At 38.5% G+C, this 22,656-nt stretch overlaps 1 protein-coding gene and 1 long non-coding RNA gene across 2 annotated transcripts; one reads left to right on the forward strand and one right to left on the reverse strand.

The window, feature by feature from the left end:
* Positions 1-623: 623 nt before the first annotated feature.
* On the forward strand, positions 624-16,322 carry pigr (polymeric immunoglobulin receptor). Its single transcript, XM_065276657.2, has 8 exons — positions 624-773; positions 11,272-11,616; positions 11,918-11,999; positions 12,546-12,769; positions 12,958-13,033; positions 14,156-14,244; positions 14,471-14,520; positions 15,781-16,322. Exons 1-8 carry the CDS (start codon positions 728-730, stop codon positions 15,889-15,891), a joined length of 1,023 nt encoding a protein of 340 aa, XP_065132729.1. The 5' UTR covers positions 624-727; the 3' UTR covers positions 15,892-16,322.
* Positions 1,380-2,504, reverse strand: LOC135767065 (uncharacterized). The gene is made up of 2 exons (XR_010541880.2): positions 2,101-2,504; positions 1,380-1,592 (listed from the first exon to the last, which is right to left on the reverse strand). It is a non-coding gene; the product is annotated as an uncharacterized lncRNA (long non-coding RNA).
* Positions 16,323-22,656: the final 6,334 nt, after the last annotated feature.

Here is a 22,656-nt window from a genome sequence, read left to right on the forward strand (position 1 = left end):
AATGTTTTTGTTACTGGTACAATGTGTCATTTTCAATACTAAGATAATGGATTTGAGTCCCTGTTCCACACAAAATGCTGGGTTATTTTGAAAGTGAACAGGCTAAATGCTAACACATTCCCAACGCGCTGTACAGTGCTTGCATTGAAAAAAGATAGTTATGTATTAATTCGTCTAGGTTGAGGTAATAACATAGTTTAATATGGCAAAAAGATAGACTATTCCTTTAACCTATGCTGGGTTGTTTTAACCTAAAATTCTGAGTTGTTTTGACCTATAATTTGATCAATATAAAGATTTTCTGGATTCATTTAATAGATTAATACATGTGGCCATCCCTTTTTGAATTTATAAAAAAATGAATTTGTTCACTGTATGTGCATCAAAATAATTATCCATTATTGTGTAGTTTCCCGGACTAAAATGTATGTTTGAGCTGTCTTAAATGGAAACAGTGCCATTGTTTTGTCTCAAGATGCACAAAGTAAGTTATTTGGTAAGTAAATTTAAGTGTCCTAATATAAGTATAGCCTAGTCCTGGCTTAATCAAAACCCTGTCCAGGAAACCGCCCCTATATGTTTTAGCATTGAATACAATTGCTGTGTGGTGCACAAATGGTTAAATCATCCACATCTGGAAATAGTTGCGTAAGAGTGAAAACAGGAATATTTCTGACAGGCTCCATTAGAAAAAGCATTTTCGAGGAACTGATCACACTAAAGGACGATGTTTCTAAAACTTCTAGCCATTCTTGTTGTTGGTCAACTTCAAGGTTAGATTTTAGCAATCTTTTGGATGGGTAATGACATGTTGAAAATATTATTCTAAGATTGTGTTCTTTTATAATTAACTTCCGTAGCTACAAAATTGATAAGTTTCATTTCTCCAGAACATTACTAAACCTGCTTTGAGTCTGTACTTAAAGCATTATATACCTTTTTATTCTAACATACAGTAGAGTTTCATAATAAAAAATGCTATGACCAAAATTTTTTACAGTTATACACTGTAAAAAATAAATTGTTGGCTCAATGAATTATTTTTTAGTAACTAGTTCCACAGAAATTTTACGTTCACTCAATTTCTGTCTCCAAAGTGTTACCTGGATTGATGTTTTTTAGTTGGCCCAAATTTGACTCAAATATAAAAAAGTATGTTGGCTCAATTAGCTTTATAGTTCATTCAACTAAAATGTTTTAATCAGTTGAATCTTTAAAAACTTACAGCAAAGACTCTGTCAATTAAAATTTAAGTATTCACTCAATGTTTTATGTGTTACTTCAATTAATATTTATTATTTGGGATTTTTTTAATAACATTTTTAAATTATTTATCAAATAATTTATGCTGGTGTTGTAAACAAAATAATTAACTTCAGTCACATAAAAACAAAAGCTTTTTATTCACTTATCATACAGACTGAACATACAGAATTAAGTCTTCTTTAAATAGAGGGCATAAAACAGTCCAAAAAGCCTCCAAAGTCAGTCAGAACATCTCCAGGGCCATTTAGGAGACTTTCCTCAGCCAGTCCAAGCGGAGACTGTCTCGCTATGTATCCTTCTGGTCCGCCCCTCACATGATTTCCGCTCTGGTTTGATAAACAGAGGAATATAAACACACACACATACATTAATAACATGTTTAATATAATAAAGTTTGACGGTGAAAGACTTTATTCCCTAAATAACGTTAATGTTAGGCCAAATTTCCCTCAGACATCACACATAATTAAACACTATTGGGCGGTTTTCTCGGACAGGGCTTTTCACTGACTAAAATAACTTACTGACATCTCTTAAAATATGAGTGCTATTGTTTTGTCTCAAAATGCACGCCAGTATTGTATTATATAAGGTTTGTTTGTAAAAATGTCCCAATTATAATAAAGACCGAGTTCTAAACTTTGTCCGGTAAACCAACCCTATATCCAGGCTTTTTATCTTAACTAAAATAGCTCCACTTTACTTCGGTCACGTAACATAACACACTTCTAATGTATCTTTACAAAAATATAATTACAAAAACGTCGAGTATTTGCGTCTTTGCCAATTAATATATTCTAAAATTAACATTTAATTACAAACACTTACACTTACCTGACGTGAACTTGAGGAAACGGCTGACTTGTGTCCTCCCTTGTGTGAATCAGTGAGTGATTCAAGCTGTTGCGTGCGGATTGATCTCAGATGAAATGACCTGTGATCCAGATCCTTCCGAGTTAAAACATTTTAAATTCAAAATACACAGACGCACGCGCATACATACATACACACGCGAGCACGCGCGCGCGCACACACGCACGCACACGGGTACACACACGGGTATATTTAGAAGTTTTAAGATTGTTATGATATTGGGACTATTTCTCCACTCGCACCTTCAGCTCTGAAGTTCAAAATCGCAGGCAGTACGCAGCCCAGTTATAACAAATGTGAAAGATATGAAATATCATTCAACAGCGATATCATTTAAGTGCAATCCTAAAATATGATTTAAAACATACCGGTAAAGCTTTTATTATTAAGTATAAGAAATTAAAATGAATTAAATCTCATGTTTAAACGCCACAGAGATATCAGAGCCAGCAGTCGGTTTCTGATGGGCTTGCCGAGGCGAGGCTGCGCTGGGCGGGGTGTGAGCGCTTAAGTGTCTGTGATTTTCTGGAGCTCATCTGGAGCTCTTCTCCGTCCGAAAGTGCCCGAGCACATTTTTAAATAGACGCTATCTATATTAACCGACCGCATATTTAAACTTAAAGCACATACATTCACGCCTGAACAACTCTTAAAATTACATTTTGTTACCAAATAACAGTAATATTGTGAGCATTTTGTTGTCAGGAAACATAGCTGTCATAAGTCCACATATTGACCAGATTTGTCTTAATTAGTTCAGTCAACATAGCCATTCTTGATGTTGACTGAATTTGGAAATAACCATTAACTTAATGTTTTAAACACAGATTTATCTAGACTTAAAATAATATGTCTACTCAACTAAGCCCAAACAAGAAAATTGGTTTAACTTATATATTTTTGCCCTTCCAACATTTCATTAATTGGATTTTTTACAGTGTACGGATCAGCATCATTGAACTTAACATTTTTGCAAACATTCGTCATACAAATGTTCATGTGCAGCAAGCAGGGGCGTAGCAACCGGGGGGGACGGGGGGGTCACGACCCCCCCACTTTTACTGTGCGTTCACAAGGCCACCAAGCATCAAAGTGGCCAGAAGTCATAAATTTTTAATGAGAGACGGAGGCGAGCTCCGGCGAGCAACAGCGCAGTGCGTCATGTACAGTGTTCTCTGATTTGTTACTTAGATTTGAGTGAACTAACATTCAGCCAATCACAGAGCGTGTCTGCATGAGCTTCAAATCTCTTGTTGCTCTTGTGAAGTTTCGTTTGTTCATTTACTTTTGCTATTACGCCGTCTGGGATAAAATGCCCCCTAGAAAAAAGCAAAGGACGATTAGCCTACATAATTTTTTCAAACACACGTTAGATAATGTTGCAGTATGTCGTGATGACACAAATCACGAGATAAAGTTTTCATGTTATGATTTAACCTACTGTAGTTAAAATACACTATGGAGTCGGACCTCCTCACGCTGCGCAGGATTCAGCGTGGGTTGCACAGATTAAAATAAGCCGAGTTTAGAGCTAAAATATGGTTTGTTTATCTCAGTTTAATTTTAATTCGAGTTGTGTTGCACCACTTACATTTAAACACAGCTTACAAACCTTATAATATAGATTAAAACTTATTTATGTTAAACCCATCATCTGCGCTGATGAATCTGCCGGTGTAATTAAACAGCAACAAATGTTGACGTTGTCATTCATAAAGAAAATAAACAGTTTATGCAGGCAAATGTAATATATTTTTTTGTAGCCTATATTATAAATCACTATACATCGGTAATCTAAAGATCTTATTCAAATAAAAACATTTGACAATCATTAAAACAATCAATTGTATTGATTAACGAAGCAATGTGGCAGGAAATATTGCGAAGCTCAGTTATTGTGATATAATGAATGAACAAGATGTTCCGACGCGACGCATTTGTCATGCAGCACCGCCGTGTGTCCGTTTATTCACTGCTCTCAGTTTCTGACTGGAGCGCGCATGACAGAGGAGAAGCGCATACGAGCATCGGGAGCTGTCACTGATAGTGTTAAGTAATATTTTTAAGCCGTCAAACTCACTCTGTTGAGACGTTATAATAAACGCATCTTTGAATAGTGCCACCACGCTCGCGGTGTCTGTTTCTGATGATTTAGCCACATATTTAATTGTAGAAAATCTATTTGAACTCATCAAACATTAAAGTTAATCAGAGATTTAAAACAAAGTTTAAAGTAATGGAGCAACAGGATTAAAGATAATCTAGTTTAATTGTAAAAAGTTTGGAAGTTTTGAACAGGAGGTGCTGTGAAATAATTTTTTTTTTAACAAAAAACCTATGAGCCTATAGGCCTATTTTAAATACATTTTAAAAATAAATACATTGAGTTTTAATACTTTATTGTCATATACACTTCAGTGCACACAGCCAGGGTCTGAAACATACAGACATCATCAGTTATAAGATAAATATATGCGCTATTAATCAGAAGCAGAAATACTTTGAATAATCCCAGGGAAAATTACTTTCATTATAACTTCAGATATACATACATAGAACATATTTTAATACAACATATAATATTATAACAACATAATAATAATTAAACTTCACAATTTTTAATATCCATGCGGACGCAAATATTTTACTTTCGTTTTTAAATCACACGTCGATTAACAGTGGTAAAATATTCTCACAGAAACATACCTAGTATATTTTTATATAGATCTTTTTTTTACTAAATAATACTATTACTGTCTTTTTTAACTTACAATTCATAAATGGAACAAAAATAATAATGGGTTTAGTTCTGATATTGTATACTTTTATAAAATAAATACATGGTGTATAATTACATTTTTAGAATATAGGCTTTATATAAGGTTTGTACTCTAAAAATTCTTTATTTGTTACAAACAAGAGATAAAGAATTTACAAACGTTCTCATCTCACCATATCCACAGGTACATAGTCATTATATACAATAAATTCGTGGGGTAGCATTTAAATAAAAAAAATAGATGCATTCGTTTAAAGTAAAGCATTTATTTACTTAGATGAAGCAGCTATTTACGCCTTCTAACGTCTCATAACCGGTCATCATTTATGTCCAAGAGACTCAATAATAATCTTTTACATTTTAATCCTTTAATTTTTTATATTAAAAAGCGTTTTTGTGCTTCTTCGCATTCATGTATGTGATAAGCAAACCCGCGTTGTCATCCCGTTAATACTGTATGCGCATAATATCAACGCGCTCTTTACTATAGCAAAAGACACTCGCGTCGCGCATTGCGCCGGTTGTATAATAGAGTCCAAAGTCATGAGCTAGGGGACGAATGCCCAGGGAGTTCAGAATTCCTGTGTGGGCATGCATTAGCCAAAGGTGTGTGAGTCTATTCTGGGTCATGGTGCTGCTTACCCATGTCTTCAAAAGACGCAAGGCGGAGAAAGTGCGCTCGGATGAGGCCACGGAGATGGGTAGGCACAGACAGTAATGAAATTAAAATCCAAAATACACGTAATAACCTACGTGTGTCAAAAATAATCTCCTAAAATATTCATAAGTAATATATAAATTGTGCAAAATATTTTTACTTAAAAAAATCTCCCTCTCGCCAACAGTGGGTGCTGCAGCACCCACAGCACCTCCACTTCCCACGGCCATGTATGATTAAATAACTTACTTCCATCTTGAAAATATTAAAAACTTGTAAATACATTGATTTAGGTTTTATTGCTATATTTTCATAAAATGTATGTTGTATAAAATTAGTCTAGATGTAATCTGTATATTCATCAAAATACAAATGTAGTGTAACTGAAATATTGTAACTATCATAAAATATCTTTATTTCATAAAAATAAAGTAGGCTATGGTCTCACATTGGTTTCAAAGTCCTGCAGTATTTTTAAATTGTGAGTATGATTTCACAAATATAGGTTCATGTAAGCTATCATGGCATGTTCCCAAAATTGCCACTAGGGTGCTGTAAAATGCCAATTGGTATTCTATTTTGGAATGTATTATTATGAACAGCAGCTTTACTGTCCCCCCCACTTTTAAAATGGCTGCTACGCCCCTGGCAGCAAGCATGTAAATATTACTCTTTTCCAGCTTTGTTGTTGTCATGTAGGTGGATGTTATGCACTTTATTGGCACTAACATAAAATATAATTTTGGAGAATAATTATATGTACATATTTCTCAAAAATTATGTGACCCCGGACCACAAAACCGGTCATAAGTCGCATGGGTATATTAGTAGCAATAGCCAACAATACATTGTGTGGGTCAAAATTATACATGTTTTTATGGAAAATATCCTTAGGATATTAAGTAAAGATCATTTTCCATGAGGACATTTTGTACATTTCCTAACATAAATTAAAAAAAATGTATTTATCATTAGTAATGTGTGTTGCTAAGGACTTCATTTGGACAACTTTAAAGGTGATTTTTTTTTTTGCAGTTTTTTGCACCATTACATTATATCTCGGCCAAATATTGTCCTATCCTAACAAACCATACATTAACGGAAAAGCTGATTTATATAAATCTCAATTTCAATAAATTGACCCAAATGACTCGTTTTGTGGCCCAGAGACACATATATTGCTAACATCAAGTTTGAGCTTTTAAATACCTGTATGTTTCACTCCTAAGTGGTTCTCAATTAGTTTTTGACACCTGTTTAGTAGTTTATTTTCAATTTTATGAAAATTCTGAATACAATTTTATGTAAAGTGATGTTAACCTCTAGATAGATGACAATAGGAATTTATATTGATTTATAATTCAGATTTATTTATAACACTTTATACAATGCAACATTTTTCAAAGCAGATTTGCAAAGCTTCTACAAAAAATTATATATTTATTAAATGTATAGGTGTAACGAGGAGTCAGGAGACAGAGGATTAATTTTCAGTTTTATTGATGACACAGTAGTACAAACAAAGAGATAAACCAGAATCGTAAACAGGGGACAGGCAGGGTCAGGGCAGGCAGATAACAATCAATAATCCAAATAACAATCCAGGTCACAACAGATTAAAACTCAGGGAAATAATGCTCAGAAATGATCACACAGGGCAAATCAAGACTTTGCACAGTTCAGAGTTTCAAAGGAGCTTAAATAGCCAGTCTGATTGGTTGCAGGTGGTAGCGTGATCAGTCCCAGGTAAGTGGTATGATGGGAAATGTAATGAACCGGGAAGACTAACTAAAACTCTTGTGAAGGCGCCCTCTGTCGACTGAGAGGACGCGAAGGGGCAAGTTCATTCGTAACAAGCCCCCCTGCAAACGGCTCCAGACGTGAGGAGGCCCTCGACGCCGCGGTCTACCACGGGGGCAAGGGGCTGGTTTATCTGGGTGTAACCTGTGGAACTTTTCAGTGAGAGCGGGATCAAGGATATCCGTGTTGACCCAGGATCGTTCCTCTGGACCATGATTAAGAGCAGAGGGGTCTGTGTCTCGGGTGCCCCCTCCACGACTCCTCTCGAACCGGCAGCGAGTTTCAACAAAGAGACATGGAAAGTGGGAGAGATATGGTAGTTAGCAAACAACTCTAACTGAAATGAAACTGGTGTAATTTGTAGGGCTGGACCAGAAAATTCGAATATTCGAATATTCGTTCCGTGGGTTGACATTCGATTTTCAGTTTTGAGATTCGAATATATATATATATATATAAATATTTTTCAGCGTTAATGCAGAGCTTTTGCCAAGCAGGAAGTGCGCTTCACGCTCCCGCTCTGTAGGTGGCGCAGAGAGACCAACATCCATAGTCAACAGCCATCAAACAGCACCAGTGGAAGAGATAGCCTCGAACGGAAAGCGCGCTTCCTGCTTTGGCATTCACGCTAATAGTGTTGTAAATAACGTTCAGTTTCTTGCAAAAACTGATTGATTTGCTTCACAAGACGTCAATATGTCACACAGAGTTATGGGGGATTACTTTTGTATTGGATATATATGCTTTAGCTCTTAAAGTGTGCGGATCGGTTGACTTGCATGACGGAGCACTGGGGTTTCTGCAAAATATCTTCTTTATTGTTCTGCTGATGAAAAAAACATATTGATGGTGTAAGTGTTATAAATAAACTTGATTTTGAAAGTATGCTACTGTTTTATTACAGTTTGTTGAACTTCGTTCATTTATTTTCGTTGTTTTATTTAAATAGCCTACCCTACGTTGTCAGTAATTACTGTGCTGCTAATTTCTGATACGGGAATGTTTATTTGTTAGAAAAATGTTAGGCTACCTTATTAAAAGTATTGCTCTTGTGTTTTGTTTCACTAATGCTGTTCTCGCAGGACGCGTGACAGGCACGCCGCTTCCAGCTTGCGCTGTTCTGAAGTATTTTTAAAGTTTATTTCTTAAAGTTTATTCTAAACGTCTCACATGTCCATATTGCACGAAAAAAAGGCACTACACTCCCTTGAGTCCGCAGCAACACATCCGCCACATAATAAAACTGTAGATAAACACACACACACACACAGATTCCTGCCTTTATTAAAGAGAAAAATATGTTCAGCCCCTCCTTCCGAAGCTTTGAATATTCGATTTTATTTCTACTAGAGCTTCGAAGCTCAAAAAATGGTATTCGGAACAGCCCTAGTAATTTGTCTAAGAATTTAAAATGGACCAACATACCTGGGACTAAGCTTCTTGCAGGGGAGTCGAAGATGGACGTCCTGGGTTGAGAGTCACACCCACTGGCCCGGACCATAGGCTGGGTTGGGACGACGATGAAGGTTGGCCTGTTGTTCTTGTCATCTTACTACACGTAGTAGATGGGTGTGAGCTCTCTCCCAAACTTCTTCGCTTCGTTGATACCAATTGTTTACTGCTGGAACATCAGAAAGTTCTTCTGGCCCCGGAAACATTGGTGGTTGGAAGCCCAGTGTGCACTTAAATGGCTTGAGAAGGGAATTCTGAGCATATTCGGCCCACATCAAATATTTACTCCTTTCATTTTGATTTTGTTGGCAGTGCGAATGTAGGAATCTTATTACCTCTTGGTTGAGTCGTTCTGTTTGACCGTTAGACTGAGGATGGTACCCAGAAGTGAGGCTGATGTTAACATTAAGTTGCTTGAAGAACGCTGCCCAAACTCAGGAAATGAACTGCAGACCTCTTCTGCGGACTTCGGGCAATCGTTCTCACATAAACTTAGCGAAATAATGACAGCTATCTCCATACAGGATTTTGACTTGGGAATATGAATCTCTTCACTCACCTTGTTGAGTTTGGTGTTCGTGGTTTAGAGAGACAAGAATATTTCAGGTGTCCGGGTTCTCCACAATACAAACACAGACGGGGCTGCCGTCGTTGATCTATTTCTTCAGATGTGAGAAGAATTAGGTTGTCCACCTGAATGGAGAGTTCTGTGAAGTCACGGAGACAGCATCCTTCATCTCTACATGCTAACTCGGACTGGAGTCCAGGAGTTAAGCCTTTCCTGTACAGGAGTTTCAATGTATCCTCCACCCAATCAGTCTGTGTAGCTAAAGTACGAAATGTTAAAGCATAATCTGCCGCTGTTTTTCGATCCTGGTGTAACGTCAACAACTGCTCACCTGCTCCTTTACCTCCTTTGCCCATTTGAGTGCTCGTCCAGTAAGTAGAGAACATACAAAGGAGATCTTACTGGTATCTGTGGGGTACAAGTGAGTTTGCTGGTTAATAAAGAGTGAGCATTATAACAGGAATCCCTTACAGCGGGCAGCATCTCCGTCAAACTTTTCGGGGAAAGCAAGCCGGGGACTCGCGTTGCTCTGAGGCTGGGGTGCTGGTGGAGGAGGAGCCGGTGGCGCAATGTGAGACCGCGGCTCCCGGAGGTACAAGCTGCAAACCTTGTAGGGCTTTAACCATCTCTTCAGTGATATGTGTGAGGGGGGTGAGTTGGTTCTGGTGAGCAGCTTACTGGTAAGCTTGAGCACTGAGCTCGGCAGACATCTTTGACATCGCTGCTGGATTGTTGTATGTCCAGTCTTTTGTAACGAGGAGTCACGAGACAGAGGATCCATTTGCAGTTTTATTGATGACACAGTAGTACAAACAAAGGGATAAACCAGAATCGTAAACGGGGGACAGGCAGGGTCAGGGCAGGCAGATAACAATCAATAATCCAAAGACAGGCAGAGATCAAAGGCAGGCAGATAACAATCAATATTCCAAATAACAATCCAGGTCACAACAGATAAACACTCACAGAATATAACGTTCAGAAATGATCACACAGTTCAAATCAAGACATCACACAGTTTATAGTTTCAAAGGAGCTTAAATAGCCAGTCTAATTGGTTGCAGGTGGTAGCGTGATCAGTCCCAGGTAAGTGGCATGGTGGGAAATGTAGTAAACGAGGAAGACTAACTAAAACTCTCGTTGAAGGCGCCCTCTGACGACCGGGAGGACGTGAAGGGGCGGGTTCATTTGTAACAATAGGATGAATACAGAATAGAATGTATGGCATTATTGCAAATGGTTAGTGTCTTCATAGAAAATGCAATTCAATTGCAATTCACCAGTGAAATTTCCCTTACACTACAGGACAATCAGTCTATTGTATAATATAGATAACAGGTGTCCTACTGATCCAGACATGTATTTTCCTTTAAAACAAGAAAAAAACACATATGAACAGCAGTGTAACATACAGAGAATTTGCGATAATACCATTAAATGCAACATGCATATAGAGAATTTGTGACTTGTGGCCAGTGAATCCAGCTAGTCAATTTTTAGTGATCCTCCTACATAACTCAGTACATTCTGTTAAAATATAATCTTGATATCTTTTAATATTGACTGAGTAAGGTCATATCAAATTCAAAGATTGAAATCAAACTAAGCGACTTGAGACTTTAGCCTGGATTTCACTGAAAGGGTCACATATTCTATTAATACCATGAGTTGTACCTTTTGTGTATAAATTGTATACTACACACTAATGTCTTTGCAAGAAAAAAACAATATAAGCTGAAGTTAGCATTAATTTAGCACAATAATTTTATTATAGTTGGTTAGGACAAGTGTAAAAAAGTGCAAAGAGGCCCAAATGCAAATGAATAATGCGGACATTCATAACCCACAAACAATTGCCTATTCCTATGTATTTAGGTGCCTACTGCACGGTAACCACTACAGGAAATCTGGCTATACTGGAGGGTCAGTCTGTCACTGTTCCCTGTCACTACAACCCACAGTACACCAGCCATGTGAAATATTGGTGCCAAGGCCTGATGAAAGACTTCTGCACCAGCCTGGCTCGCACCGATAACCCTCAATCAGCCCCTAACGGGAATGGACGGGTGACGATCGCTGATGACCCCACTCAGCACGTGTTCACCGTGAGCATGCGGGACCTGATGAAGAATGATTCAGGGTGGTACTGGTGTGGGGTGGAGATTGGAGGAATGTGGACTTCTGACAGCACTGCCTCTCTTTATATCAGTGTTGATCAGGGTCAGCAAGACATTACACAAAGTTCAAACAATATATTTTTGTATCATATTACTTTAAAAAAAAATACTGCATAGTGATAATATAAATCAAAAAATCATTTTATTTGTGTTTTCTAATATACACCTCTAGTGCTTTGTTTGTTGTTTAAACTTAGCTTTTTTATTTTTAAACTGTGTGATAGATTTGTATGTAAAACTAATTCAATTAGCCATCATAACACATCTGCTCTATTGTTTATTTGTAATTGTAATTCATGTCTGCCATTGGTGTGGTGACCATGTGACTTATGATTGTATTACAGGTGTGTCAGTGTTGAACAGTATGGTGAGTGCAGATGAAGGAAGTAGCATCAGTGTTCAGTCTATCTACAGTCAGAACCTTAGGTAAACTAACCAAATCATTAATCATTAACCAAATGTGAAATGAATCTCATGAAACTTGTCAGGAACCTGCCCATGTTATATTTCACCCCCAAATCAAAAGTAAGAAATGAAAGCATTACGGTAATGAGAATCTGTGAGATAAATTATTATCAAAATCATAGGTGGAGTTTGGGGGGACGGGGGCCACTGACCCCTCCCCGATTAGAGCTCATTGTGATTTTATCTGAGCTTTTAATGAAATAATAAATATTTAATTTTAATATTTGAATAGGTAGACTATAGGTAGAGTAACTTGAGGCTCAAATAGTTTAATTCATTAAACCATATTTAAAAATCAAGAAGCTACATTCTTTTGCTATTCTCAAATTATTGCAGTACTCTTGTTTTCCGGTAGGTGCACCCCAAGCAAAAACGTGAAACTCTGTCTATGATCAAACTGTTTCATTTGTTGTACAAATAGTCTTGTCATAGTCTATTCAAGTCTCAAACAGACTAAAGAACCATTCAGTTCAACCATGAATGTTTCCATGTTTCTTGCTCCTGCAGGTCCAATGAGAAGAGATGGTGCCGCAGCGGTGACTTGAGCTCGTGCGTAGTAACAAACTCTAATGGAACATTCAGCGGTAGGAACTTGATCATTCGTGATGACAGGAAAAGTGTCTTCACCGTAACCTTACAGCATCTGGAGATGAGGGATTCGGGATGGTATTGGTTAGGAGCTGGTCAACACCAGGTGGCTGTCCGTGTGTCAGTCACACCACGAGCTACAAGTAAATCACACACAGACCACAGCCTGAAATACAGATCTCATTCAGGACAATGAGGGGTAAAGCTCAGATGTGAGAAGAATTGTGTTGTGTTTGACAGTAACAAAAGATTATCAGTATACAGTAGATAAGACTTGAAGGTTCAATACTGATACTTGCTTTAAGATTATGTGCTCTTTTCTATGTGCTAGAGACCACAACGTCTCTCGTCCAAATTTTGAGGTCAACAGCTGCGTTTCCTGTAATAAAGTCAAATGACTCTCACAGGTAAAGTTTTGCCATAGCACCACTTTTATACATTTTGTAAAAAACTACAGTTTTACTACAAAAACCATGGATAAACTATATTTGCTGTAGCAAACGCTACAAAATGCTTTCATTAACCATGTTTTTTTCAATGTCGCAAATCTGTGATGTAGCACGCAACGCCAATGAGTGTTTGATATCACTGCTGTAAAGCAAATTGTAATAAAGCTTCTTGAGGTGCAATATTTGAATTTGAATTCATAACCAATGTGAGATTTGGTGTTTACGGTTGCTGATAAAAACTGGGATCAAGATCGCTGGTTAAAGGAACACGCCCAGATTTTGGGAATTTAGCTTACTCACCGTATCCCCCAGAGTTAGATAAGTCCATACATACCTTTCTCATCTCGGTGCGTGCTGTAACTCTGTCTGACACAGCCCCCGCTAGCTAAGCTTAGCACAAAGTCTGGAAGTGAATGACTCCAGCTAGCAAACTGCTCCCAATAAGTGACAAAATAACGCAAACATTTTCCTATTTATGTGTTGTGATTTGTATAATCACAGCGTGTACAAATAACAAGGTGATATGAGACACAGCGATCTTTTAACACTATACATACTGGGAACTATATTCTCAGAAGACGAAGCACTGCTACATGGGCGGAGTGATTTGCACCACTCTGGCCGAACTCTCTGCTCCTCACCAGGGGCTTCTCGGGTGCTGCAAGCAAATCACTCCGCCCACGTAGCAGTGCTTTGTCTTCTGAGTATATAGTTCCCAGTATGTATACTGTTAAAAGATCGCTGTGTCTCATATCACCTTGTTATTTGTACACGGTGTGACTATACAAATTACAACATATAAATAGGAAAATGTTCGCGTTATCTTTTGTCACTTATTGGGAGCAGTTTGCTAGCTGGAGCCATTCACTTCCAGACTTTGTGCTAAGCTAAGCTAGCGGGGGCTGCGTCAGACAGAGTTACAGCACGCACCGAGATGAGAAAGGTATGTATGGACTTATCTAACTCTGGGGGATACACACGTATTCTCATTAAATTTACATAAGGTACAGGAGGGATAAAAATATAGATGTTAAATGAAACAAATGTTCAGTGAGCATCATTATGTTCATTATTTTTCAGTAATTTTCAGTCTCCGTTGATCGTGTGTGGGGTTGTGCTGTTGGTCATCACGGCATTTCTGGTCATTTGGAAGTTGAGACAACAATATAGTAAGTATCAGCTGATTGTTAAAGTTATTTGCATTTTGTCTTGGTTTATAAACAGAAATCCCTCCAGAACTGCTCACTGGTTTCCCATGGTCACTGGCTCCTCAACTTTCCATCGCATTAAAGACATGTGAATTTGATTCTCTGGTTGTGAAACCATTTATTTTGCCTCTTTCAACTTCATATCAAAAATATTATTTTTAACGTCGCATTTTGTTTTATTTTTCAGAGAACAAGCACAAACATCGATGGACAAGAGAAATTAATGATAATCTCACAGTAAGTCGAATTGTAGCATATTTATTTTAAAATCAACAGGAAATCTGAACTGAATGACTGTGTTTTTCCCTAGCACACTTTCCTTGTAACACATTACTGTAAAGAATAGAAAATGTAACTCTATCAACCTGTAAACATGGCTTTATAGACTACACTTATTGTTGCCTCACTGACAAATAAATTGTTAAATGGTCTCTCATTTGTAAGTCGCCTCAACGCAATCTCATGTCATGGCAATTTGTACGTATTTTACGGTGTAGCTAATTCATATATATTCAGACGACCACATTCGTATGTTTTCGTATGATTTGCTTTCATCCCGTTGTGTTAGGGTTAAGAATGGAGTTTCATTATTATTTTTTTTATAATTATATGTTTTTGTACAATTCACTTTGTACGAATTCATACAAATTACAATTCCCGTAGTATCAGACTTGTTGCTTTGGATAAGAGTGTCTGCTATGAATGTGAAAATTTGTTATCTTATAGTCATAACTTGATCCGTTTACTGATAAAATCACCCCATAAGTTAATGTTAAAGGAATAGTCTACTCATTTTCAATATTATATTTTATGGCGTAATAGCACTTTTGGGAGTACTTCGACTCGCCTGAAAAGTCCGCTCCCCTTCTCACTCTTATAATGGGAGAGGGAGGGTGTTACTGCGCCGAGTCGAAGTACTCCCAAAAGTGCTATTACGCCATAAAATATAGTTCCTCTTTCAAATCCGCTTAGAAAAGCGCTATGTTTTATTTTGTACCACCAAACTTGCTCGTATAACTACTCGTCTTAAATGGGAAAAACGTTGATGTGTTTGGTCACTTCTAACTTTATCTCTAAATGGTACAATTGAATGAATGGGGCTAAGCTAAATGCTATCGAAGCGTCGCAGCACGCTCCAGCGCTTACGTGCACGCACACAGATGATAGAGGGATGATTCAACAGTTCTTAGTTAAGGTAATAACATATTTTAATATTGAAAATGAGTAGACTATTCCTTTAACAGACAGTCAAATGGATCACTATTTAGGCACTGTTGTACAGTAGCTAATGCAACTTTTCAAAATTCTTGCCATTTGTTAACGCTGTCATTTTTTAAATTTTTTTAACATTATGCAATAAAGCTGCAAAAATAGGCCAATTTAAAAATGCACTATTCACAACTATTTGCACTATTTGTATAATTTTCAAAGTGATATTTGAGATTAAATAAACAAAAGAGGTGGTACTGGATGCAATCACATTTTGCTGTTTTACAGATGGGTCCATGGAGAGAAATGGACTATAAAAGTACATCAGTAATTTTCCTGAACAGCCCAGCTCCAGCAGGTGCACATGTTTTAATGGAGAACGTCCCTTGCGAAAAATAACCATGGTTTTACTACAGTTAAAACCAAAAAACCATGGTTACTACACTTTTAAAAACATGGCCAATTTTCGTAAGGGGTTTAAAGAGCCCTGTATCACATTAAACACTTAAACAAACTTCAATGCTCCTATGCATAAGGAGATTATGGTACAACAATAGATAGGTAAAGAATTACTCAATTATTTCTTTAAGACACTTTAAGTCATCAGTTACAGATGCGAAGATGCTATGGTATGGTGTTGTGTAGAGACTGTGGTAACATTGTGACCTTTCTATTTACCTGTTGAATGTGAAAAAATGTCATTTATATTTAAATTTCACCTAATATGGCAAATTTCAAGATGCAATATTAGTCTCGTGTGTCCCCAGCATGTGCCTGTAAAGTTTCAGGTCCAAATACCCAATAAATCATTTACTATACCATGTTGAAAAGGCCCATTTCTGTGCGTCTCTTTAAATGGAAATGAGCTGCTGCCTGTTTACTGTTATCTCTAACAAAATCATACACCATTTATAATAAGACAATCACTATATTTCATTGTTAATAAGGAAGGTGTGGTAAAGCAGATTTAAAATAGAGTTTATGACCTAACTGTGGTCTTTGGTGGCTGTGGGCGGGGCCTAAACAAAGTAAGATTGTTTGTCACATAAGACCAGGGCCGGAGTGGGGCCACTTTTCAGCCCGGGAGTTTTAGGCCCAAGACCGGCCCACTTTTTTTCCATAGTCTTATTCCAAATTAGCACTTTTTTCAAATTGAACAAATAAAGCAACAGTTCAGCTATTACTATAGTTTTTATTAATAGCATGGTTAAACAAATAAGGTAAAAGTTAAATAATATTTCACTTAAGATGAGAAGTTAACAAAAATATTCCTCTACACTCTAAAAAAGGCTGTGTTATTTTTGACCCATAATGGGTAAATATTGGACAGAACACGCTGCTGGGTTAAAAATAACCCAATGTTGGGTTGTTGTTATGCAACCATGGATTATAATAACCCAACAGTTGGGTTAAAACAACCCAGCATTGGGTCAATTTTAACCCAGTAGTGTGTTCTGTCCAATATTTACCCATTATGGGTCAAAAATAATCCAGCCCTTTTTGGAGTCTATTCCACAAGGAAAGGTTGATAAATTATTAGCATTGCTAATGCTATGAGGCCTATGATTAATCAGATGCAAATAGAAATATATAACCCAGTCTTAATTAAAAAAAGAAAAAAATTTGACAAAAAAATTGAATCCAATATTGGGTAAATATATAGCATAACAAGTGATTTATAAGCTTTTTTTCGGCTGGTAATTTTTGACTGGGAACACAAAAGGTGTTATAGGGTTCTGAACACAACCTGAGGGTTAAATAACTAATTCATATTGTTTTCTCATGGCCTCCTCATTTTCAGCGGGGAACTGGCTTATCTACTGCTCAGAAGCTGCTTGCATAATATTTGCAAAGTCTATGAATCGTCATGTATACACAAAAGGCTAATATTTTAACTAAAAAAAATGTTGGCTTGTAAATAGTTTGACAACGGTATTAGCCGAATAATTACGTTGCTAATGCTAATCATTACTAGGCTTATTTCTCTTTAAGTTACCTGTTGTTGTCACTTTTGTTTGTCCTCTTGAAAATAAATCTGTAAGTTTGGCACATTTGGCAGCATCCTCCTCCAATGGATTTTTTTCTTCAACCTGTTTTTACGCCCTCCTCCTCTCAGACGCGTATTGTTACGGTAGGGCCGGCCCAGCCTACCGGAGAAAAGTTTTCTGGGACGTGCTATGGATCGAACCAACTCTATGGGAGGGGAGGGGAAAACTCCCTCACATGGTACAACCTATGCAGAGGCTGTGCGCTGTCAATGCGAAACGTGTGAAGTGTCATTTAAGAGAAGGTAGACTCACTAACGTGACAAATATAAAAAATAAAAAAACTCGACCGGCCCAAAAGTGAAGCGGCCCACCGGGAATTCTCCCGGTTCTCCCGATTACCCACCCCGGGCCTGCATAAGACTGTTGAGGTTTAACAGGGATTAAAGAAAGGTGCAGATCTTTATCATTACAGGGCGGTTGTGTACACACACAGGTGACATACAATTATGTTCAAACAACATTAGATGACCATTAATATATTTGCTGTGTTATGGACAGTACAGAATGTCTGAACATTGAACTGATACAAACAGAAGCTTAATTCAGATTCACATGTTTTTTTTTATCAAATGATAATCACATAAATCATATTAAAGTCTTTTAGATCTGTAGTCGCCTGCATTTTTGTCTACTGATTACAAACAGCTGGCTACTGCAGTGACCCAGCCAATATTGCTTTGTTGGCCCATTGTAGGCCTATGGGCTTGCAATATGGGCCCCAAGTTGGTTTGTCCGCGAGTTCCATGCTGGCCCCATCTGACTTAGCCCATGAACCTTATGTGACTGTATTACAGTCAACTCATACTATTAAGGCCCGTACTCCAGGCTTTCAACCAAATGAAAGCTCAACATTAATAATAAAAAGACCCTTTTGACAAATGGGAATAGATCAACAAAATGTCTTTGTTGTGGTTGGCTCACACGGGCCTTCCACCATACACTGACCAACACACACAAAATTCAGAAATACAAAAAAAGAAAAATAAACTAATCAAATTGGTTTCTTTCTCTGATTGCGTAAAACATTTTACTGCTCAAATAATAAACACATTAAAACACTTCAAGCTAATCAAAAAAAACTTTTAAAAAAATTAATCCAAAAACCCAATCACCCACAATGACTTCACTGCATACTTGAGCAGTATTAAATGTAGAGCAAATCAAAGAAATAATACAACCCAAATAACAAAATAATCAAAATACTAAATCAATTCATAAACAAAGCCTAGTAAGACTACTATACTAATAGAACTAATAATAATAAAAAATAAAGCAACCAAAAACCACAGTTTCAATTCAACTCCCGTACACACACACAACCAACAATAAACACAAATCAAAATGATTATACCTCAATTAATCTGCTCAGTAAATGAGCAGCATCAATACAAGGGAAGACAAAATAAATATAACAAACCCAAATCCCCAAAATAACTAAATTAATAAATAGACAAATCTGGATAATAATACCAGTTCATGACAATAACAAAAAATCACGATTTCAGGTTAACTCCCTTGCACACATGTAACAAAATACAGCCAACAAATAAACACAGATCAAAAATCAAAAAGATTACCCCCAATTGATCTGCTTCTGTAAATGAGCAGTATCAATACAAGGGAAGACAAAAAAGGACCAAAGAAAAAATAACCAAAATAACAAAATCAATTAATAAACAAATCTGGAGGATGATATCTGATAATTACAACAATAATAAAAAAAAAAAAAAAAAAAAAAAAAAAACGCAATTTCAGTTCAACTCCCTTACACACAGGCAAACACACACACACACAACAAAATACAACCGGCAAATAAACAAAAGAAAAAAATCTAAAAGATTGCATCACCGTTAATCTGCTCCATAGGTGAGCAGTATTAATGTACCAGAAGGCAGCAGAAATACAACGATCCCAAGTACTAAGTAACTAAATCGATTAATAAAAGGAGTGGCGAACACCATGCAACCCCAAAATCAAGTCACGGGGTTACAGCTGCTCCAACGAGGGCATCTTACAGGTAATAGCAACGTTCAATGAACTTATGAGCGCTCAATACAACCACGAGCGTTCACTGCAAACCTGCGTCTCATACGGGGAACGCCGATTTAACCAAAGCAAAGCAGCAGCTGGCAATTTAACCAAACGGTTATACTTTATTTTGATAGTCCACTTTAGAAATTCTACTAACTATAAATAACTTTGCAACAACATGTCAACCAACTTTCACTAACTTGCAACTATATCTCAACTAACTGTCCTTAGAGTATTAGTAGACTGTAAGTGTTAGGGTTAGGGAAGAGGTTAGGGTTAGTGGAATAAGTTGACATGCACCTGCAAAGATACTTATAGTCAGTTGAATGTCTGTTGAGGGATCATCACAATAAAGGGTGAATAGATATTAAGCAGACAATCTACTAATACTGTAAAGATTGGTAGTTGATAAGTAGTTGCAAAGTTACTTATAATTAGTAAAATGTCTAAAGTGGATGTCACAAGGTGACGATCTTTTTTTCTTTGGGGCGGAACCAAAAATTATGGAAGTTTGGTTCCGCCCGGAAGTGTTTCCGCCCGGACCGGAAAGGACGAACACCGGACTTCCGGTAAGCGCCGCGAGCGGGAAAATCAGCGAATTCGATGCACCTGTGCCTAGTTAGGAACAGCGTTTGGCGATTGGAGGATACACCAAGCAAGGCAGTACTTAAGGCCAAGTTTATTCACAGTTGGGGAGCTTTTTGGTGTGCGTTGAAACGCTGTGTTGGGCCGTATTGGTGCACTGTTGGTGGCTGTCTAAACTCTCTCTCGCTCTCAGGTTGTGGTAATCCACTTGCGAAGACATCCAGAACCTTAAAGGTTGAGGAGAATACGGAACAATTGGTGAATTGAGACCAAGGGAAAACGAGGATTGAAAACAACATGGTAGTGAGTACCAAGTACAAGTTATAACTGCCTTGTGTATCGATCTAGCTGTATGTGAGATTCCTCTAGGAGGAAGGAGACGGCCCTACCCCTATTATAGCGTGGTGGGTGAGCCGAGTGGACATTCACCGAAGCCGTCACAATGACGACACCACTAGCTGGGCCGCATTATTTATCGCCAGGTCTGACCGAAGTGAAGTAAAGGAAGACGGGAGTCCTTTTTGGTGCACTGAGCGTGGTGGGTGAGTCTTTGTGCTGTGAAAACCTTTAAGTTGACGTTGTGTTGTATATTGCTGTGGGTTGCTGTGGATTACTGTATGTCCTGTCTGACAGACCCCCGCCTTCACGCACTTCGTTCAGGGAAGACCAAGAGGCTGCTGGCCTCAGCTTACTCAATCTTGTATATGTTGTGAGCGTGTTTCAGATCTCAGAAAGTAGCACGGTGCTCCGGGACGATCTTTTCCCCGCCTAGACATTTGGTGGGTGGTGCGAGCAACAACGAAGAGCTGGAGAAACAGCAACATTGTGAGTACGATTTGTGGCTATTACTATTCTATACTGTTAAACTGTGCGAGTCTTATTGTTGCAGAGAGCGAGGTGAAGTGAATCTCATCGTCCCGTGGCCTCTACAAAGGGGCGCCCCTGTCCAGAGTTCGAACGCCGGACGGCAGCAAGGAAAGGGAAGCGCTCGGCCCGGTGAGACGTTGAGTTATCCCACCCCCCTGCCACCGCCCAGTCGTCCAGAGGGTTCGCCCCCGACGCCACGTAGGGAACACTTACTCCATCAGACGTTCGCCAGTTGATATCTGTGGAGAGTGAATAACCTGAGGAGAGATCGAAGAAACCTGTACTTACGGTACGCTGTGTCCAGCCGAGAGGTAAGAGCCATTCAAAGCCAAATAACTGTGTTTTTGTGTCCAAGTGATACCTGTGGGGAAAAGAATAGAGAGAGTGAATAACCTGAAGATAGAGCAAAGAAACCTGTACTTACGGTACGCTGTGTCCAGCCGAGAGGTGAGAGCCATTCAAAGCCAAGTCACTGTGCTTTTGTGTCCAAGTTGATACCTGTGGAGAGAAGAACAGAGAGAGTGAATAACCTGAGGAGAGATCGAAGAAACCTGTACTTACGGTACGCTGTGTCCAGCCGAGAGGTAAGAGCCATTCAAAGCCAAATAACTGTGTTTTTGTGTCCAAGTGATACCTGTGGGGAAAAGAATAGAGAGAGTGAATAACCTGAAGATAGAGCAAAGAAACCTGTACTTACGGTACGCTGTGTCCAGCCGAGAGGTGAGAGCCATTCAAGGCCAAATAACTGTGTTTTTGTGTCCAAGTTGATACCTGTGGGGAAAAGAACAGAGAGAGGGAATAACCTGAAGATAGAGCAACGAAACCTGTACTTACGGTGCGCGGTGTCTAGCCAGGAGGTGAGAACCATCCACATCTGATTAACTGTGTCTCTTCGCCAGTAGTTACCTGCGGAGGAGAGAGAAGAAATAGTGAGTGACTCGACGAAAGTTGTGAAAGCAGGAGAAAGAGTCCGCACCAGGGAGACCCAGGTACGCAGCCCGAATAAGAATCCACAACACTCATTTGCTTTTGATTCTGCCTCCAGGAGGACAAAGGAGCGCGCCACGGATACCCTAGACCAGGTTGGAGCCTGAGTCTCACGCCCCCCTGGTCCCCAGTGTCCCGGACCTTTCCTTCGCTCCCCTGCTCCCTGTCCGTGGCCCACCTGGAGGGCAGAGACGGATATTAGTTTTAATCCCCCCCTCCCCATTTCCCAAGAACATTTTAAATATTTAATAAATCAATAAAGATTATTTTTATACTTACCTGTCCTTGTTGTTGTCTGGTCATTGGGTTGGCTTTGGGGACCTCCTCGAGGTGGAAGTGGAGAAGGGGCGTGGTTTTAGCCATTAGTGGCCACCCCCTGGGTGTGACATGGACTCTAGAAATAAAGCGTTACCAACCAAACCTACCTTTCCCGAGGAGTGAAGGAGATACAAGACCTACAGCAACAGGTCACATCGGTACAATGTCATGAAGAAAGCGAACTCACCTGTGCCTATATAGCTACGTGATTACCTGACGTACGTACCTACGCACCTGGTGCAATCTGTCCACTCTTTTAAAGGGCTACGCCAACTATTATTAAAGGGGCAATCCCACTACACTTATGTAAAAACTGAAGCCAATGTGG

The sequence above is a fragment of the Paramisgurnus dabryanus genome, chromosome 6 (assembly GCF_030506205.2).
Source record: "Paramisgurnus dabryanus chromosome 6, PD_genome_1.1, whole genome shotgun sequence".
Classification (NCBI taxonomy): domain Eukaryota; kingdom Metazoa; phylum Chordata; class Actinopteri; order Cypriniformes; family Cobitidae; genus Paramisgurnus; species Paramisgurnus dabryanus.